The sequence below is a fragment of the Lepidochelys olivacea genome, assembly GCF_965140295.1.
Source record: "Lepidochelys olivacea isolate rLepOli2 genome assembly, chromosome: 5".
NCBI lineage: Eukaryota > Metazoa > Chordata > Testudines > Cheloniidae > Lepidochelys > Lepidochelys olivacea.
In genome coordinates, this window is record NC_140415.1 from 15,432,505 (window position 1) to 15,452,797 (window position 20,293).

The 20,293-nt window shown below is 43.3% G+C and overlaps 1 protein-coding gene across 2 annotated transcripts in view; it reads right to left on the reverse strand.

Annotated features, from left to right (window-relative positions):
• SMAD7 (SMAD family member 7) overlaps nucleotides 1-16,142 on the reverse strand; it is a 39,846-nt gene extending 23,704 nt beyond the window's left edge. The window contains exons 1-3 of one of the 2 annotated variants that reach the window (XM_084628976.1): nucleotides 15,499-16,142; nucleotides 14,031-14,084; nucleotides 7,503-7,574 (exon numbers count right to left, since the gene is read on the reverse strand). In XM_084628976.1, the coding sequence (XP_084485102.1) occupies nucleotides 7,503-7,574; nucleotides 14,031-14,084; nucleotides 15,499-16,000 (628 nt within the window). In that variant the 5' untranslated portion in view covers nucleotides 16,001-16,142. Of the gene's footprint in view, nucleotides 1-7,502; nucleotides 7,578-14,030; nucleotides 14,085-15,498 lie in introns of both variants that reach the window. The other variant, XM_084628975.1, reaches the window with a different exon arrangement.
• Nucleotides 16,143-20,293: the final 4,151 nt, after the last annotated feature.

Sequence of the window (20,293 nt, forward strand, 5' to 3'; positions counted from 1 at the left end):
CCATACACAAAGAGGAGGGAGACAGGGAGAGAAACAAAAGACATGTAGGTAAAAAGTGAAGAAGGTAAACTTGAACTTTGCTTTCTTTGTGTGTTACAACTAAATCCAGACTGTGTATCAGGAGTTAATAATATCTTAGAGCTCAAAATAAACTGGAAAGGAAGCTACTTTGTGACAGTAGGCAGGCAGCCAGGCTGCTGCGCGGGTTATTCAATCCTGCTTAAGAAAGATGGTATGGCTGGCAGTGACCTCTGAGTGGCCCGTTACAGTATTCTTTTACACAGCTCACTCCGAGGTCATTACAAGAAGGCACCAGCAGGAATTCCACGTTCCTCTTGTGAAACCACCCTGTCACACTGCAGATAAGACTGACCAGCCCCCCATTTGGTCAAAGGGAGAGAGAGGTCAATATCAGTGTCTCTCCAAGCTTCCAGGAGTCAGAATGGCTGTGGAGCTGATAGGGACGGCTGATAACCTTAGTTAATAGTCAAGCGACAGGCTGTGAGGAGCTGGTCAGGCTGCACAGTTCAGTGTAATAGAACGAACATGTGACTGTCTGAAATACGTGTGGCAGATAGGATACGGTCAGGAGGAATTGTCTGTGGTAAGGAGTCTTCTTCAGGAACAGCTGATACAGGAAGTATGGCTTTTCGCTGTACTGATCACTCCTGAAGAAAGCCCTTAGGGCTGAAACACTGAATCCACAAAAAGAAAAGGAGTACTTGTGGCACCTTAGAGACTAACCATTTATTTGAGCACAATCCACAAGCGCATTTTCCGAAGTGTCCACTAACTCCGGCTGCCTCAGTTTCAGAAACCGACTTGAGATACACATTGGGCCTGATGTTCAGAAGTGCTGAGGCCCCCGCAACTCCAAGTGAAATACTTGTGGCCAAATCTCACCTCCTTCACCATGGCACAGCTTGACCACGACCCACCAATTCTGCTCAGAGAAAAGGCAGGAAGCGGGACAGGATTTCTCAGACCCCACCCAAACAGAGTGGAGGTCCCCCCCAGCATGCAGGGGGATTTAGGGATGGGGAGTCTGTATCTACCACTATGCCACTCACTGGACTTTCTCCCCACCTACCCTTTCCTATGGCATGGATTTAAAATCACCCACTGGTTGCATTTGTAGCATCCACACACAGAAGCAACATCATTTCCTTTTTTTTTTTTTTTTTTTTTTTAAATCTCCCACTATTAGATAAATGCAAGTGGTCAATGCTCCGTGTTCCTGCAGTGTAACTGGTAAAGGATCACAGAAATCATAGATGGTAAAGCTTTAGTCCAGCTACCTGACAATGCAGGATTGCTCCCTATGGGGCATTTACTAGTCTTTTTATCCTGTCCAGTTTTAAAAGTCCCAAAGTATTGGGTTTCCCATCACATTCATGGGGTACATTTTATTTTGCAGGTAGATACCCTTCTGAGTTAATCGAAGGCAAACATACAGATGAACACACACTCACATCATTAGCGCTAAACTTCATAATGCATTTTTGTGCTTATTTTTCCCTAAATTGTACAGAAACAGAAACAATGGCTCAGAAAATCATTAGCCAGCAGCAGTGAAAACACTTACACACAATAGTCTTGCAAAAATAAAACTGCAGCTTGAAGCAGCATGCATTAGAAATAGCTGTGGCAGACAATAGTAATGTGTTCTCCTTTGCTGAAATTAAACAGATTTTGCTTAACAAGAGGGAAGTCTGACCTATGGGAATGTTTTTTCCCAAACACCTGAGAAAAACCCACTGTGACTGCATTTCATCTATTTTTTATTTTTAGTTGTTTTCAAGGCGCAATTTTAAATGGAGATTCCTTTGGAATACCCCTATAGAATTTAACTGAGATGAAACTGATAGCACATATAGTCCAGATTCATGAACGAGGGCCATGCACGCACGCATGTGCACACACAATTCCCCCCCCCACACACACAATTCCCCCATAACCTTTGCTACTCAGCTCTGTTCCCACTTCCTCTGTCTGTTGAGATTCCGCCTTAAAAAGCCCAGCCTGCTTATGGAAGAAAGGGTTTAACCCAAGGAGGAGCTAGAATGGAGTGTCAGAGGCCAAAAGCTACATGGAGACCTTGCCAAGTCCCAGTCTCTCTCCACTTCACTGGACTGGCTACATTCTGCCACGGTCAGATGATGTGTGAGGCTGCAAGGCTCCTAGTCTGGCAGGCGGCCTGGTTTGCTCCAAAGACTTCAATGCTGTCATCTTAGCATTAACCCCTGATAACCTTGTCCTTTTGAGCACGGGAGTGAGTTTTTAGGTAAGCTATTTAATACACAAGTACAAGCTAATGTCGCCAGCAGTGCTAAGGGAAATTTGCAATGCATTGTGACATTTAAAACAACAGAAAGAGTGCATGTGCTCAAATAAACTGAGTACAAATGACTTTTTAAAAAAAAAATCAAAAGCTATTGTTTATCCCAGAGACAAATAAACAATCCCACTTACACAGGAAGATTTCTCAATTTCTGATTATAATAGGATGCCAATTTGTAAATAAAGGCATTTCACAGGCAGTTATAATCTGTGTGCTCGAGGGAACAGGAGGGGTGGGCAGGGGGAAAACAGAGTCAGGATTTCTCCAGAGAGAGCTTCAGAACCCTGCTACTCCCATCTAATTTGCAGGGGGGACAGGCGGGGATGGGACAAGACTGTAGATCCAGCCAAAGAATCATGCTTCTATTGTGAATAGTTCTAGATTTAAAAAAGGTGCTTCTCCCAGGCTGACACAGATACCAGAAGGGATCAAAGTCATAGTGAAACATTCCAGGCCCGTCCGCTATTTCATAATGAAATGTCAGTCAGCTGCACATTGGAGCTTTTGTAGTAAAGATGAATCAACCTTGAATTAAAGTGTTCCATTAAAATAAGATGAGGTTTTGAGGTGAAGGGTGAGGGAATGGGGATAAAAAGCATTGTCAATTTTCTCTACGTTGCTTCCTGTCACTTCAGCTTCTGTCTTAAACAAAAGTAAGCATTAATCCAGAACGAAAAGGGGTTACGCTTGTCTTAAGCCACAACAGTGTTATGTGTCTGCCTTTCAGAACAGCCTGATGGAAGGCCTCACTAGCATAACCTGAGGAGTTTTCACGCCTCAAGGGCCTGATCCCAAACCCAAAAAAGGCAACAAACCCCACTCCCCTTGACTTCCTCAGGCTCTAGATCCAGTCCAAAATTAGCATATGTCATCAAAGACACCTCCATTTGGGACTACAATCTGTGTAACCTATTGGATCTGATATTTTATTAATACTCCTTAATAAAAAGCAATGATGACCAGGACACAAGCCAGCTCATCGTATTTCACACATTAAGTGGCAGCTCTGAGGCCCTTTGAGGACTTCTGTTTTCGAGCAGACGCTGAGCTATCCAACATATGTGACCGCAGCTTGTTTGTTAGAAACTAAAGCACAATCACGAACTACACATCTCCTGAAGAGTCGGATATATTTGAAAAACAGCCTGGCCCTGCTATTTAAGGAAATTCTTTTCCTTTTTATATACAGTGTGTTTTTGTGAACTGGTTTAGTTTAAAAGAAAGAGGGTCCAGTTCAGTACTGCATAGACAAGAACATCTCTGAGTCTGGTGGAAGATTTCTTAAGCAACGAATACTGAACTGGGAGGGAGGGAGAGAGAGAGAAAGCAAAGGAAACAGACAAAAAAACAAAACAAAAAAACCCCCCCCAAAAACAACAACCCCAAAGCAAAACGAGAGACAGAGACTAAAAGGAGAGGGAAAAGAGAGTGACTGAGTGGGGAGAGAGAGAGAGAAGACTGGTGTGTTTTTCCTTGGGAATAATGGATTAACCAATATTGCACTAAAATTGAGCCAAGCCGCATGTAGACTCCATGGGCTTCTCTGTTCGGATTTTAACCTTTAGAAATATATTTTTTTCAAAACGAAGTTAACTAGGTCCCAGCAGTTTAGTGTGGCTGTGCTGTCAGGGTTCCCTCCTCCCCTTTCCCAAAGCTCGCCCCCACCCACTCTTAGGCTTGCTCCTTTTAAAGTGCCACATACAACATGAAAGGGCAGCACCAGTGAATTAAAGGTCACCTCTGTGCATTTCAGGAGGAACCAGTTCCTTTGTGAAGACCCCCATGGGATTACAGTTTTCACATTCAGCTCCTTTTTTTTTTTCTTCCCTTGCCAAAAGAATCAAGTCCCTGGCTCCAGGCTCCCGACCTTCCTCCCACCCTGAACTGAGCCCCATTCATTAAGCTGGCTCACTGCAGCACAGCCTAGGCCAGGAAGAAAAACAGAAAACAGAGCAAGTGAAAGAGAGGCTCAGATTGGTTATTTCAAGGGGGAAACACTTGTAGAAGCTCTTAGTATATTACCCTCATCGTTCCACACTGGTCACCCTCCCACATCCTCTCAGCTCTGCTATTCTGGTACCTCTGCCATTCATCCATGAAATTGCCCTCTGCCTCCTGAAGAAGAACAAAATATATATTTCGTAGCTGAAACTGAGACTCCTTGACAGAAAGGATCCAGCTCTCTGCATTCTTCGGGAGGACTGGATGAGCATTTTTTAATGTACTGCTTCCGTTTTATTATCGTTCTTGCAACATCCCACTCTCTAAAGATGCCATGGCACTGCCCACTCCCCAGGAATGTTAACCGCAGTGTCCTGGCCCAATTCTCAAATTTCATCTGTGGTGACTGCATTTCTGCCTTCCTGTATCCCACCTTTTTACCTTCAGCTGGTTCAGTTTTCATTTCCCTGCAACTGCTAGGTGTAGTGTGGCTGAACACTGTTTAACAGCTGCCAATTTCCACCCCAGAAGTGGCTGCTCCTCAGTGGTGGCCAGAGAGACTCCTTATATTAGGGCCTTTGGGGCCCAAGCACAATCATCCATTCAATCCCAATGCTGTGCAGTTGGACAGTCAGAACAATCTAATCAGATGCACAGCAATTTGGGGCTTTTTTAAATCCAGTGAAACATCCTTTTGGGATAAAGTCATAAAGCAACTCACCATATAACTCCCGAGTTCTAAAGAGTGAAAAGAAGATGAGAGGATATGCTTTATGTGTGGCATCTGTGATATCATTGTCTGTTTAAATGGAGATAAGATAGAGCTTTTCCCTTCAGACAGAAATAAAACACTCCAAGTGTACCTTGACAATAGCTCATTAAAGCCCTATTCAAATACACTGTTCTGCTACCAAAGTTTGTAGAAAAAGAAAAGAGAAAGTTAGCGTTAGAGAACTGCTGCAAAGTGTGGTTTATTTTCCTTGCTTGACTGGGGTCTCTCCAGTTGGGAATTTTCAGAGCTGCACTTCTGTGTGTGGAACTGAGTTGCCAGTAAATCAGAGCAAATTCAAAACAAATGCTCTTTCATGTAGAGGCATTCGGCTTTGTTTCATGGCTTGTGTAGCTAACCGTATCCCTTCATGAGTCAACACTCCTATCGGCTCCTCATTAAACTAAATGGTTACAATTACACTGGTGGGGGGAAAAGAGTGGTTAATGATCGTAAATGTTTCCTCTGTTTCTGGAGGGTTTGGAAAACTTTTGATAACTCAAGACCAAAACCCCCCACCCCAAAAAACCGCCCCAAAAGGAACAGTGCCTTCTTCTGGAGGCTGCGAATGAGAATATATTAATAAACCTTTCCCATGTAGAGTACCTTTGCCAGTTCTTGCTGTGCTATGAAATTAAACTTCCATAGCAAACTCCTTAAGAAGGCATTCATAGGCAAGTTATGTTATTTCCTGCAGCCCAAACCCCCACCTCCCCCATCTCCTCAGGAGCAGACTAGACAGACGAGATGTTATCAATAACACAAACCTTTCAGAAAGCCCCCTTTTAAAAGCTAGTACTTCCTTTACTTATTTCATGTGGTATCCTGTGGAACTCAATCCCTCCCCACCCACCCCACATATTTCACGAGGGGAAAAAAATGATCTAACATCCTTATTGTGTTGTTTTACTTCTTGTTTCGGTTCTCTTTCTAGTCTCTCCTCTCCAACCCCCCCACTTCTTCCCTAAAGTTACAGCCACCAATAGACACTGCCGCCCCCCCCCCCCCCGCCAAAAAAGAGACCAGCCACAAGTTGCCCTTCTCCCCCTTCCTTTGATTAATTCTCATTAGGGCCTTTGAACAAACAATATGCTTCCCTCTCAAATAACAGGCAGGGTATATATTACACTGAAAGAAAAACAAACAAGGCTCACTTAAAGACATCCACACCAAATGCAATTCCTGGAGAGAAGACACACACACACACACAGCAGCAGCACCAACCAGCAACTTACATATTTCTAAAATTCCAGTCACAGCACAATGGAGTAAATGCTCCACAAATGATAAATCACTGAGACTCACTGACAGTGGAAAGTATCTTCCAACCTACACTAGACAACGCAGGTACATATTTTCAGACAAATTATGGCTGGTGATCATACATACAAGAGTAACTGCATTTAGGACTCAGCCATTCCTCTTCAAAGGCAACGCTCTAGTGGGGAAAGGAAGAAGGTGAATAAGCTATTATTGAAAGGCCTGATTTGCAGCTCTCGTTGAAGTCCCCAGCTGTGGAGATACAGCATCTCTGAAAATCAGGCCAAAAAGGTCTGCTGGATACTGAGAGCAGGGCACTGGGAAATGTCCTTTCATGCACCTGTACGAAAGGTGCAGTCAAATGTTCTCCCCTCAACACAGCAATCCTTGTGCAGAGACAGATGCTGTATCCACCCCAACAGATCTCCCCAGATCATGCCATGTTACTAGCCAACCACTCTACTGTTTTCCCCAGATCTGAGAGCCATACTGTACATACCTGCCCCTTGTGCATGGGCTCCCATGTGCCCTCTCTATCACCCTGCCAGTCCCATGCAGAAGGAAATACCATATAGGCCCCGATATATAAAATGCATATATGGTTACCCTAATATTTCTCAGCTGATTGCTAACCTATTATAGACAGTTTGCAGGCAACCATTGACTAGTATCATACAAGAACACAATGGCTGGAATGGAAAACACCTACTTGATCAGTTGTCTTCATGTCAGGGTACTATATACTCCACTGATGCCATTATTGAATGTACTGTAGCCAGAAGGCTGTGCAGAAACTAGTTACACTAACCAAACAAAAACCCACAAAGATTCAAGACCACCAGTCAAATACTGCTCTCCTTATCTATACAATGAGCCCCACTGAACCCAAAGGTTCCACCTGTGTAAATAAGGCAAGGGCTGGGACTGACCTTGAATTTTTCTATAAGGATACAGCTGTAATTCACCTGCTCACTTCTCTATAAATAATCTACACCCTATAGTGAACCACCACCAAAAGTAAATTTTCCTCACAGGGTCCATCCATTCATCGCCAGGTGCCCAACTCCTGTTGAAAATGAGTCCCAGCATCATTCTTACTTCATTCACAGCCTAAAACCAACAGGAGTTTTAGGCGCACTAGGAGTAAAGAGTCCTGAGTGAGTAAAGCATACCACAGATAATGTGTCTTACCTGAAAGCCCCCCAGGGGCTAGACAATTAGTTCCCCCTGTTTCAGTGGAGGAAGGCACAGAGTCTGGACAATCTGCTGCAGCAGAGGAAAAAAATAAGAAATTAGTATATGTTAGTTTCTTAGCACGCTGTAAACAATGTCAAGAACAGAACACACATTCCAAAGTGTTCAACAGGAAGCTATTACTAATTGTCTGCACAGACATTGCCATTCATCATAATATATCCACCCTAAACTCATCATCCTTGTCTAAACTCTACACTACCACTTAATCATTACTCAATACATGCAAAAATTATATGAGGGCTGGAATCTTTTTGTCCAAGTCACAGGTTAATGAAATCAGGTCTGCCATCCTTTAAGTAACTAACAGAGTGCGGAAAGAGTTTGAACAGCTGCTTTGTACCTTGAATCTAGTACACAACTAGGTTGGCCAGGTGGAAATATTAAACTGAAAGAGAGAGAAAAAAATACACCACTTTTGTCACAAATAGTCCAATGTCAACTTTACTCCTTTGTTCCTGTCTTTTTTGCTAATTTCATTAAGAACTCGTATACAGTTTCCCTTCCACTGACTCTACATTACTTTGCTTCCCAGCGAGTTGTGTATGCACCAAAGAGGCCTGACTGGACCAAATTCTCTCCATGCACCACCGAAGGGGCTTTTATGATGAAAGGAATCTGTCTCATTAGCTATTCCTCTTGACATTTAGAAGTGTTCAGTTCAGGGAGGAGCAAAGTTTGGCCCCCTGAAGTCCAAAAACTACAACTGCCCCCTTTCTGTAATTGCAGCATGAGGTCAAGGTTGATCAACCTTTTTACTGCAGATGAACCCATACAAGCAATTTTTAATCATCTATCAGGGAAGATGCAAGCATAAGGAAATACTGTGGTTAAAGGCATTCGCAGTCAAGAGAAAAATTGAAATGTACATTCAACCCTCAGGCTCCTGGCAAGTTGCCACAGTTGGTTATGCAAAATTAGGGCACCCTAAATTACATCATTTCAGCTACAAACCATCTCTTAAAGCAAGGGCCACAGCACCAATAGGATAGAGTCTTTTGTCCCCCACACTTTTTTTCAAGCACTCACTACTGAAAACCTAAGGAAAAAAACACGTGTGTATAATCTCATTTTATCAGAGTAAAGTATAATCCATAACAGGAATATACCGTTTAACAGGATACAGTTAATCAAACTGAAAACAATAGGAGAGACAGGAAATGGACTTATTTGTGAAATACTGTATATGATACACTTTCTAAATGTTTTGTAGTTTGTTTTCTATGTTCCAAGGAAATATGCTTTTTTAAAAACCTTGTCCACTTGTATATCTAAACAGATGACTCCCTTGTATCTTTCCCTTGAGATCACCCTCAAATGCTTTTGCTGATGCTTTCCCTCAATACACTCACAACCTGTCTGAATGCAGGTGTCAAAAATATGGTACTGGTTTGTACTACAGACTAGTGCTTCATATCCAGCTCTAATCTGCCTCTAGATGAACATGTTGCACTCCCACTTGGGAGTCAATGTGAGACCTGTGCTATACATCAAAAAGCCATAATTTGCCCCTTACATGTCATCCTGCTCTAGTCAAATATAACCAGATTCTTCTGCTAGCAATGCAGACAGACATTTTAAAGTAACTTGGGGGATCTATTCCTCAAGACTGCAGGAGACAGTCATAGCAGTATGCCCACTTCTTCTAACTTAAAAAACACAATCCTAACCATAACATTGCTGTGGAGATAAAGTAACCCTACAGTTTGAATTCAAACACAAAGAACAGCTCTCTGTTTCTTCATCAAGGCTGCACATTAGAAATAGGGCCTCATTCAGACCCTCCCTAAAGCCTGGACCTTTCCCTGAGCATAGCTCTGCCCACTGATGAAGTACCACAGTACAGTTTCATTTGGTCCTCTTCAGACTTCAGTTGAACCCACTCCCTAATATGCAATAGCAAATTCCCTTTATCAATTCATTTAAACTGAGAACAGCGCTGGGTCATGGGCCTCACTTTAGAATAAGCCATTACTGGATCCACTGTTGATGTTCCCTCTTACACCCCAGCAGGCACAGGCTATGCAAAAGGCATGATGATCCTTTCCTGTTCCTTGTGTTAACCCTTGGCTAGTTGAGCCTTGCATGCTTAGCATCATCCAGGCCTCATCCAAGCACTCTAGCTGATACAGAGCACTGTCATTTTTTACTTATTTTTTTTGGTATCAGTGAAACACTCCAAGGTTGAGTGGTTCATCTGAAGTTCCTATATGTTAACCCTTTCACCCCAGATTTCTTTGTAAAGTAAGCTGTTTCCAAAGGACATGAAATCACGTTCTTCACATCAACAGGGTAATGACTAGGGGCCTGGCCCTGAGGGGTGCGCAGTGTCTCCTGCTACACCTTCAATTCTCATTAAAATCAACAACACTTGAAGACCACGAGCAATCCACAGGCCTCATGCTTAGCCTGAGTCGTTTTTTGCATTCTAATACGCAGGTGACAGACACAGGAGAGATCCTAACTCTCCCCTGCAAACAGAAGTCAGTGGTCGACCATCCCGTCTAGTGCCCACACTATATATATACTCTCTCATGCATGTATGTGTGTGTGTGATGTGTAGAGTTTGAGACAGAGCTAAGTTACCCCGGAATTCGGTCATGCTCAGACCCTAGGGGAAGTGGGGGGAAAGGACCTCATATTACACTTGGGAGACCTCTGTGACTGCCTCCAGAGGGAACATGTCCAGCCAGCCTCACCCAGTAAAGACAGGTCAGCCTGATAAATAGCCTTTGTGGGGGTGAGAGGGAATTAAGAGAAAAGGGATAGGATCTTTAATACACACTGTTAAATCGCGGGACCAGACACCTTCACAAACTTAAACACCAGAACTAGTATAAATTAGCTGTGAGACAGGAGAGCATTCTGAGTAGTGTCATGCACACAAGGCCACCAATCTCTCTCTGGCACAGGAAATCCTTTCCTCCAGCACAGGTGGTAGCTTTTGGAAATGAGTCATGGTTACCCAGCTCATGGATGCAAACCATGGACATGTGTTTCACTCTGCTGAAGCTCATCAGCATGGAACAGCAACGGGGTTTTTTTTTAGATAAACAGTACGTCGGCCTCTCTACTTTAGAGTTCATTGTACTGAACCCCCATTACATTGCCTCTAAAATTCCACACATCTGACCAGTCAAGGACATCTCCGACAACCTCCCATCCCCAGTGAGCCTTTTCATTTGGGGTCCAAATCTGCAGTCCTAACATGGATAACACTACCACTGAAGCTAATGGGAAAGAATGAAGGACTGCAGATTCAGGCTCTTAATAAGGACAATACAGTTCACTGTACTGTCTAAGAGAACTAGTGAAAATCATTTAAGTCACAGCAAATTTGCACGTCATTTAGGGCACTGGAGTCATGCCTCTTGGAGTCTGTTCCCAGATTTGTTAGAGACTTGCTGTGTGGCCTTGGCCAAGTCACCTAACGTTCCTGGCTCTTAGCTGACCCATCTGTACAGTTCCTGTATTAATATGTAGCTAACTTACAGGGGGGCTAGGAGGCTTCATTCATGTTTATAAAAGCTTTGATACTTGTGTGAGTGGTGCTAGGTAAAGACCTGATCCTGAAAGCCCTCCTCATGCATTAGTACCCCTCACTTGCGTTGGAGTTGTGTACTATCACACTTCATACCAATGTGAGATGTCCAGGTTACAGTTAGGTACACTTCTCCTTAGCAGTATCTGCAGATAGTTCTTCTAGACTGTCAAGGTGTAAATGGAAAGATCTTTGGTAACTGTTTTAACTGTGCTAGTAAAATGGCTTCGCCATGCCTGGACAGTCTACCACATTCTCTTCCTATTTTCCCAAAGGTGGAACACTGGTGAATAATGAGGACAGGACTGCTCCTTGCTTAAAATGGTTCAGATTTGAACACCTGTCCATTGTAACATTCTAATATTCCTCTTTCTCACTTAACCAACCTAAGGCAAATAATATTCGACACAATGCTTAGAAATGTAGGAATGTGGGACACCTAGGATCCCAGCACGGTTCTGTCTGCCACAGGAGATAGCAATGATACACAGACATTAAGTTCTCTATCTCATTCTGTCCACAACCGCTTTGATGAAAGAGGAAGCAAAAGAAAAAAAAAAAGAAGCCAGCAGTTGTAACAACCACCTGCAATGACAGACTTATAGACTTCTGTTTGTCTCTGTCATTGTTCCATGTCTTACATTATTCAGCGTTCAACTGCCAAACGGATTTTTTTTTTTAAATTAAACTTTTTGGTGAGTAACCAGTTGTTTTTGAGTTTCCGATTGGCAGCATTAATCACTTCCTATTGGCTGATCCGAAGAACTTTTCCTTTCGAAATGGCACATTCATGTTCTGCGGCTTTTCTGTTTACACACATTTTGTTACCTTATGTCAACACTTGCTAATGAATAAATATATCACTCCACTAACTGAAAATGAGGTCCTGGCAAAGGTAGATTGGATGTTTAAACCCTGCTAACAGATTTATCCTAAGTCTTTCCAGGAAACTGAAGGCAATCATTAACACTTCTTTCCTATAGCTTTATGTTGGCTGCTATCCTCCTGAACACTTTACAAATTAGTTTATGCCCTATGCAAAAAGCCATTATTGGGGGAAATTACATATGCAAATCTAAGCATGTGAAGTTTCTATGGGACCATTCTGTTATCCATTCGAGAATTTGTCTAAATTATAACTCTCTTTCTCTAATAACAAAATTCTTTACTACTCAGTAGACTCTTTGCCTGTGTAAAGAAACAATCCTTGAAAATCAAAGCAACTACTAAATGTAAAAAGAAAAGGAGGACTTGTGGCACCTTAGAGACTCACAGCTACAGCTCACGGAAGTTTATGCTCAAATAAATGTGTTAGTCTCTAAGGTGCCACAAGTACTCCTTTTCTTTTTGTGGATACAGACTAACACGGCTGCTACTTTGAAACCTACTAAATGTAAGTAGCACTTGTAAGGGATGTAGGATATAATCACACTGATATATCCTCATTAATTAGTGAACATTTGTCTAGTGTTCTTTAATGCTCAGGCAAAATATTATATGCTTTGTGACCCATTCATTTATTAAGCAGCTGTGCCTGTTTCCACATGGCATAGAGAAAACTCCTTATGTTAATCAGAGTTTACAGTGGAGAAAATGAACCTAGTTAAAAGGGTCCAGTACTGAAGGCACCAAGTACTTTCCTATGAGGTGCTAAGCACCTTAACTTCAATGGGAGTTGACATCACAAGAGACACTCAACATCTGGATAGGGCCCTAGGCCCATTTCCCAGTTTTCTGAAATATCCTCATAACTTGCAACCCCCCCCCCTTTTTTTTTTTTAAAGAGCATTTACTGAAAGACACTTTACAATGAAAAGAGAAACCTATCAGGCAAGGGCCTCGGGGTTTTAACAGTTTTTGAACTCCGGAAACTAGCCAACTCCAACAAACTGAATAGCAGTAATTTTAGAAAATCAACTATTTTAGAAAAACAGCCCTGAAATTGGAACAAAAACAGGAACAAAGCTATTTTAGTACTTTACTTTTAAAAAGGGAGTTTAAGTTTACATATGGCTGCTGCGTGACTTTAGGACACAACCAGAAAGATAACTGTGCTATAATCAATATTTTAGATCCATTCATCTTCAGAGAGATATGAAGGGGCTTGGTGGAGTTCTGCACCTCCCTGATTTCATCCCCACTTCCGGATTTTCACTAAACCTGTCTCCTTCCACAGTGCCAGTCCTATTTATCTAACACAGGGCGAGCTTGCTGCCAACCAGAAGTTTATGCAGACAACCGCAACAGAGCTTGGTGCCAGCCTCAAATGGGCTTCTGCCCTGGCACGGTGCCATTCAATTACAAGCAACAGGCATTAAAAGCTGTGTTAGAAACTTTTAGCTCCCCTCCATATTTTTTTAATTTGGTAATGCTTAATTACAGATGATTTTTTTTAAAAACAGAAGATTTGTACAACCACTTTTGCCAACACTTATTTGTATCAATAAAAATTAATGTTCCTAGAATCCTCTGCTGTACCTTGTACCAATCTAAGTTCATTAGAATTCAAATACAGTGAGTTGACAAGTCATGAATTTCCATTTACTACTTAGAATTGTAAACTATATTAGGAAGACTTCATACTTCTTGCAGATGTTCATTAAGCAAAGTTGGCAAAACCTACTGACTCACACTATTTTATGTGCATACCCATTCTGAGTTTTCAAGTTACTTGGTACATCTAGAAAAGGCAACAATGTAAATGGACTACCTACAATAGTTTCTGGGTTTTAAAACTAGAGGTTTTCTTAGCCAAATCATATACTAAATCATTGGGGTGGCAAAGGGGCAAAAATCCCACAGAAACAGCCAAAAAGTGAAAGGCATAAGAAGTATAACAAAGGAAGGAGACATTCCCCCCTGAGAAAGGCATGTTTTCCCTTTTTATCTGAAGACGGTAGCCTACTTTTAAAAGGTCTACTTACCAGTTGGTTTGAGAAAATCCATTGGATATCTGGAGTAGGGTGGAGGGGGAGACTCTGGAATTAGAAAATCACAGAGAAAATAAAGGCAGAGCCATGAGAAAAAAAGATAGGAACTTATGATAACAGTGGCATTCTTTTAGCAAAACTGTTTGTCTTAGCTCTGGGGGTTGGAGGCAGGGCAGCTAGGCGGTGATTGCCTTGATATTTAGCTGTCAGATAAACAAAAGGGGCCGCCTGGCGCCAGTCTCCCTGCTATCTGCTACTCTGGCTGTCTGATCAGGGCCTCCTTGGCTCGGCTAAAACACTCCAGCATTGGAAATCACCAACTGATCCAGACTGCCAGATAATCCTTGCTAGCTGCACACACATTTAACATTTCACAGAAAAGGGAAAAAAGAAACAGCAAGAAAAAAAAAAAGTCAAGTGCTGACGTTTACCTCTCTCTCCCCCCTCCCACAACTCTACCCACTACTCAGAACTGGATCATTTCCATTCTACACCAACTAAGCAAAGTTTACAAGTAATTGCAATGTTTAAACACGGGCAGGGGGTGGAATGCAAGTCAGGGATCGCTCCTTTAGGCCATCGGGTAGGTAACATGGGAGTTAAACGTGCCAAAAAAAAAAAAAAAACACAACCAAACCCATTGCCATCAACAAAAGAAAATGGCATTTGAAAACTTTCCGTCTTTTTCTTTTTTTGCCACTAGCGGATCAAACGCTGTGAAACTTTTCTGAGTCTTATTTGGAAAGCGAAGTCTGCTGACTGCAGGAGAGGGAAGCATGCTTGCAAGCATCGGACAAACTGGAACCCATAAATTATGCGTTCTCTAGTTAAGGGGTGGTGGAGGATTTGTGAACCACCAACTTGCAATGTTGGGTTGCTTTGTAAATCCCAGGCTGGCTGGGAATGCTGTTAAACATCAGATCAAGGGATTCATTTTCTAAAGCAAAGCAGTCTAGATTATGACTGTTCATTGGGACCTCTCTGCAAAACATCAGCCCTACATAAGGCAAACTTATCTTCTGAACATCATTTGAAGGGTTCCAGGCACCTACACGTTTCCCTTTTTGTACACAGCCTTCTCCACAAATACAGTAGTGAACCACATCCTTGTTTTACTGCTGGTATGAATTCACACCCGGCGTTGACCGAAAGAAAACCCGCCGTGCAAGAAGAGCATTGCAAGGAAAGAGAGGCAGGCAAAAAACGGCAACCCTCACTCGGACAACACTTCCATAGGATTAAAGTACGTGGGAATGTTGCCGGAGTCAAACTGGAAGCCTCGACCATTATATGTGTCACAAACACGAACAATACAGTTGCATCCTAAGAACCAGTTTTGTGCTACCCCTCCCCGGCTTTCTGTCCATACAACCGTCTCCCCCCGCTCGCCTCCCTTACCACCCACAGCAGCTCAGGAGTGTCCCACCGGGGCACATGCCTGCCCGTGCGCCTTCAGCCATACCTAGTTCACAGAGCCTGCTGAGGTGGTGGGGATTGCAGCAGACCAGCTCCGGGTGAGTTTTTCCATAAGATTCACAGCAACATAACCTCTTCACTTCCGAGCAATGCCTGAGATCCGGCCACCGGAATACTTTACACAGCAGCAAAGGGAGAGAGTACCAATGCTGACCCAGTCTGGAGTCCACCTTGCCCGGCAGGAGGAGGCAGGAGGTCCGCGCGCCCCCTTTGGACTCCACCGCTTGCAAGAGCACCTCCAGCGGTTTCTCCTTCAGCCTCTTCAGGACCGCGTGGGTCAGCGCTTTCAATTCCGCCTCCGAGCCGAGGTGAGCCTTGGTGATGATCTTCCCCGACTTGCCCATGCAGCAGCCCCGGCCGCCTCCAGCCCCATGCGCCCGGCTGTCCGCGGCTGTTTCGCCGGGCTCACCTTCCTCCTCCTCCCCGCCGCCGGGCGCACGGCTCCGCCAGAGTCGCCGGACGAGCACCGATCGTTTGGTCCTGAACATGCGGGACGAGAAGAAGGTTCCCCGGCTAAAAAACGAGCATGTCGTCCGCAAATCATGAAGAATCCGGGATCCGAGTCCAGGCAGCAAACACAAGCAGCCTGAAATGATAGGGATACAGTGGGGAGGAGGGCTGGTGGTTGCGGCAGAGCCGAAACAATCTGTAACATATGCCAGTCTCTTAAAGGGTTGGGGGGTTTCCTCTGTCTCTCTTAAATCCTTCAAAAATCCACTGAAAATCCTACAAGTTATAAATTTATATTTAGAATTTGCCACCTCTATATAAGAAATGGAAAAAATATAAACTAAAAGAGATGGGGGGGGGAATCAATGTTCAGTGTAAGAGAAGAATTGCAGAAAACATGCCCCCCCCAAACAGACGAGGGAATAACAGATCTTCTCCCGTCGCCGGTCTGTCAAAGCGATTGCAAAACATTTAGATCACATTTGGTTTCAGACGAGGGTGGCTGTTTTAAAGAAAAAAGAAAAAGAAATAATAAAGGTCTTCCCCACCCCTCCCAAAAAAATTTGTGGCAAAACCAAGGCACAAGATTTAAAAAAAACCAACCTCTATTTCCTTAGTAATAACATATCCACAGATTCCATCAAAAGAGGAGGGTTGGGGGGGAGGTTGGGAAAAAAGGAATTTCTATAACATAGGGTGGATGGATTCTTTTCAAAAAGAGCCAAAATAACGTCGCATTTTTTTTAAAAAAAAACCTAAAATTTGGACGTTTGAATGAATAATCAAAATGTTTTAAAAAATAAAAATGCATCCAAGCGTGTTACATCCTTTAAAAAAAAAAAAGCCCAACTCGTCCTTATGCTTTTTTTCTTTCTTCTTATCGAAAGAGTTTAATCCACACACACACACAAAAAAATCCTCGACGCGGCTGCTCACCCAGATCTGTGTATTTTTAAAAAGTGGGGAGCCTGTGTCTTTCCTCCCGAAAGGCTTGATCCGCTCCCTCTCTGTGTGCCTGTCTTTCAGAAAGACCAGGAGGCAGGGACAGTTTAAAAAATAAAAAATAAAAAACCACAGTTGCCCCCAGCTCTCCTCCCACCCAGCCCTGACAAAATACAAGCGACGGATGGGTGAGAAGTGACAGGGGATGATCCTATAATGACAGGAGCTGAAATGATCACCAGCCCCCCCCAGTCTCTCTTCTGTCTCGCGCTCTCTCTCTAGTAAATGCTAATGCAGCCTTTAGCTCCTCTTCCTTCTCTTCTGGCTGCAGCTCCCCTCCTTCGAGGCAGCCTTTCCAGTCCTTGCATCGGCTACCAGCACACGCACCGAAAGCAGCTCCTTTCGCTTGGCTCGCCTGGTTTGCTTCGCTTTCCCCCCCCCCCCTCCTTTTTTCCACTCCCTTCTTCCTTCACAGGGATCTCAGTGCAGGAGAGCCTGTCTCCCCCGCGCACACCTTCTTGTTCTTCTTTCTTCCCTGCGGCGAGAGAGGGGGAGTTGCTTGTGCTTTGGAGGGGGTGGCCTGCGAAGAGGAGGGGGGGGGTTCCCAGTTGAGGTGGCTATTACCTAGCAGCGCCCATGGTCTCTCTGCCTCTGGGCTGCTGCCGTCCGCCAGCTCCCCTCTCCAGCCAGCAGCCTCCTCCTCCCTGCTTTGCCTCGGTGACTCGCAGTGCGCAGTATCGCTGCCCAGCCCCGGCCCCCAATCACGTGGGCGTCTAGACACCCAGTCGCTTTAAAAAAAAAAAAAGTGATTGTGTTGCGCAAACAACAGCTCGGGTTTCTAAAAGCTTCTTTCTTTTCTTTTCTTTTTTTTTTTTTTTAATTTCTGAAGTCTGGAGAGAGAGGAGGCGAGCGGGCCGGGGCAGTGTAGCGAATGCACCTCCCATTCAACCAAGCCATCAGTGATCTTTACAAAAAAAAAAAAAAAAACCCACGATCAAGATACAGTGCCCCAAGGAAGTCATTGCTCCTGCAGGTTAACTCGGGAGGATATTTATCAGTGAGATGCTGCTGTTAGGGGTAGCCTCGTAGGCGATGCTGCTGTTAAGGGTAGCCCCATAGAATATTTGGGGGGGGGGGTGTTGACATGGTTGGCATTCACATTCAAAAAGAGTTTGCCGTCTCATTCTTGACATTTGTTGTTTTTCTGAATGCTAGATTATTCCTGTTAGTTGTGGCTCCTTTTTGCATTGAAGTGCCTGGCAGATTTGTTTTGAGTAGGGTGTAGGTGGAGCAGGGAGTTGGGCCCTTCATAAAGAAAATGCACCATGAATACAAGAGGTTCTTGCATAAAAGATGCATTTCAGTTGGGTAATAAATGGGGGTTTGGAAAAATACCCAGAAAAAGTCAGACCTAAATCCTGGAATCAGATTGTTCAGTGTCGATCCTTGTGACTGTCCAGAGGCCCCGTATCTGACTGCAGGATGGAGGCCTAAGACCATGGTTGTGTAAAATAAAGAACTAAATTGCAAATATTTTAAAAAAAAAATCTATGAATGAAACCAACGGTTAAAGTTAATTTGTATAGCCAAAGACATTATGTACAATGTAATAAAAAACACTTGGCACTTGCATAGCACTTGTCATCAGAGGCCAATGGTGGGTAAGTGTTATTACCCCTTTCTTAAAGGGGAGGAAAATCAGACACAGATATTAATAAAATATCATAACAACACTGTGCATTTTTAGTGCCATGCTTCAGAGGACCTTACATTTGTACTAAATTAAGCCTTTGAGCATCCCTGAGAAGTCAGCATTATTATGAAACACTGGAATGCGTTACCTAGGGAGGTGGTGGAATCTCCTTCCTTAGATATTTTTAAGATCAGGCTTGACAAAGCCCTGGCTGGGATAATTTAGTTGGGGATTGGTCCTGCTTTGAGCAGGAGGTTGGACTAGATGACCTTCTGGGGTCCCTTCCAACCCTGATATTTTATGATTCTATGATTCTATGCCAGTTTTGCAGAGGGGTAAACTGAGATACAGTAGTTAAGTGACTTGTATGTGTATGTGCTATGCTTTAATCCTGAGAACGACAATCCTGCACATACTGACACAGGTAAGTAGTCCTTTGGATTTAATGGGATTATTCATATGCATAAGTGTTGTCTGAGTCCAGACCAAGACCAACAAGTTGGTTGCTTAAGGTCATACAGTAAGTCAGTTACAGAGTTGGAAATAGAACCAAGTTTTCAAAATCACATGCTCCAAACACTAGCTGCCATAAACAAACTTAATTCCAAAGTAATTGCAGTGAAATAAACAAGACAAAACCCATAAAACACAGACAGCCCAAGAGTTATTATTCTAAAAAGTCCTAGAATGTACATACTGTAGATGCACTGAATTCCTGGAATTGACTTCTCCAGGTGCTTTGGATGCACAAGGAATGCAAGATCAAATGTAGGCCCTATCCTGCAAATACACGTCAGGACTCAATACTAACTACTCAGGTGCATAAAAGTTGTTTGTGTTATTGACAGATCAAGGCCTATGGTAGTTAGAAGCCAGATCTTTAGGGCTGGCTTGCAAAATTTTAGGGAAAACATACCATCCTGGGAATAAAATCTACTCACCTATTCTTTATCCATATGATTGGTGATAATAAAAAGTATTTTATTTGCCCATTTTTTATTTGCTCAGGGTATGTGGGTGAAGAATTTATCAAGGCTGATCTAGGGCTTTATGGGGGAGGTAATGGGGGAGGTAATGGAGGCTAGACATCAGAAATTTCACCCGGAGCTCACACAGACTGTCTTTTTGTTCTGTGTTTCTACAGAGCCCAGCGGGTTCCATGACTAGGGCTCCCAGGTGCTACAGGAATACAAATAAATACATAAATGCGACTACTACTATATTCCAGGTATAAATGTAAACTTGCTTAACAACTGGGCCACTACACTCTGCAGTTTCTGAAAGATGCAGACCCTTGGCGAGTGCATGCCAGTAATCTAACCTTAAAGTAACAAAGGATTAATGGCCAGGGCAAGGGCGACAGCTTTTCAGTTTGCTGATGCTCTAATACAGTGCAATCTTTTTTTTTTAATGATCACTTTGGAGACTTGAAAAATTGAAAATAAATTACATTTCTTTCTTTTAATATCTCTTTCACAAGCCTCAGAGGTGACCTTATTTTTTAAGGTCTCCTCTTTTTATTATAGCAATGAATAGAATCTCAAAACCTTTTCACTGTGGTAGAATCATAGAATATCAGGGTTGGAAGGGACCTCAGGAGGTCATCTAGTCCAACCCCCTGCTCAAAGCAGGACCAATCCCCAACTAAATCATCCCAGCCACGGCTTTGTCAAGCCTGACCTTAAAAATATCTAAG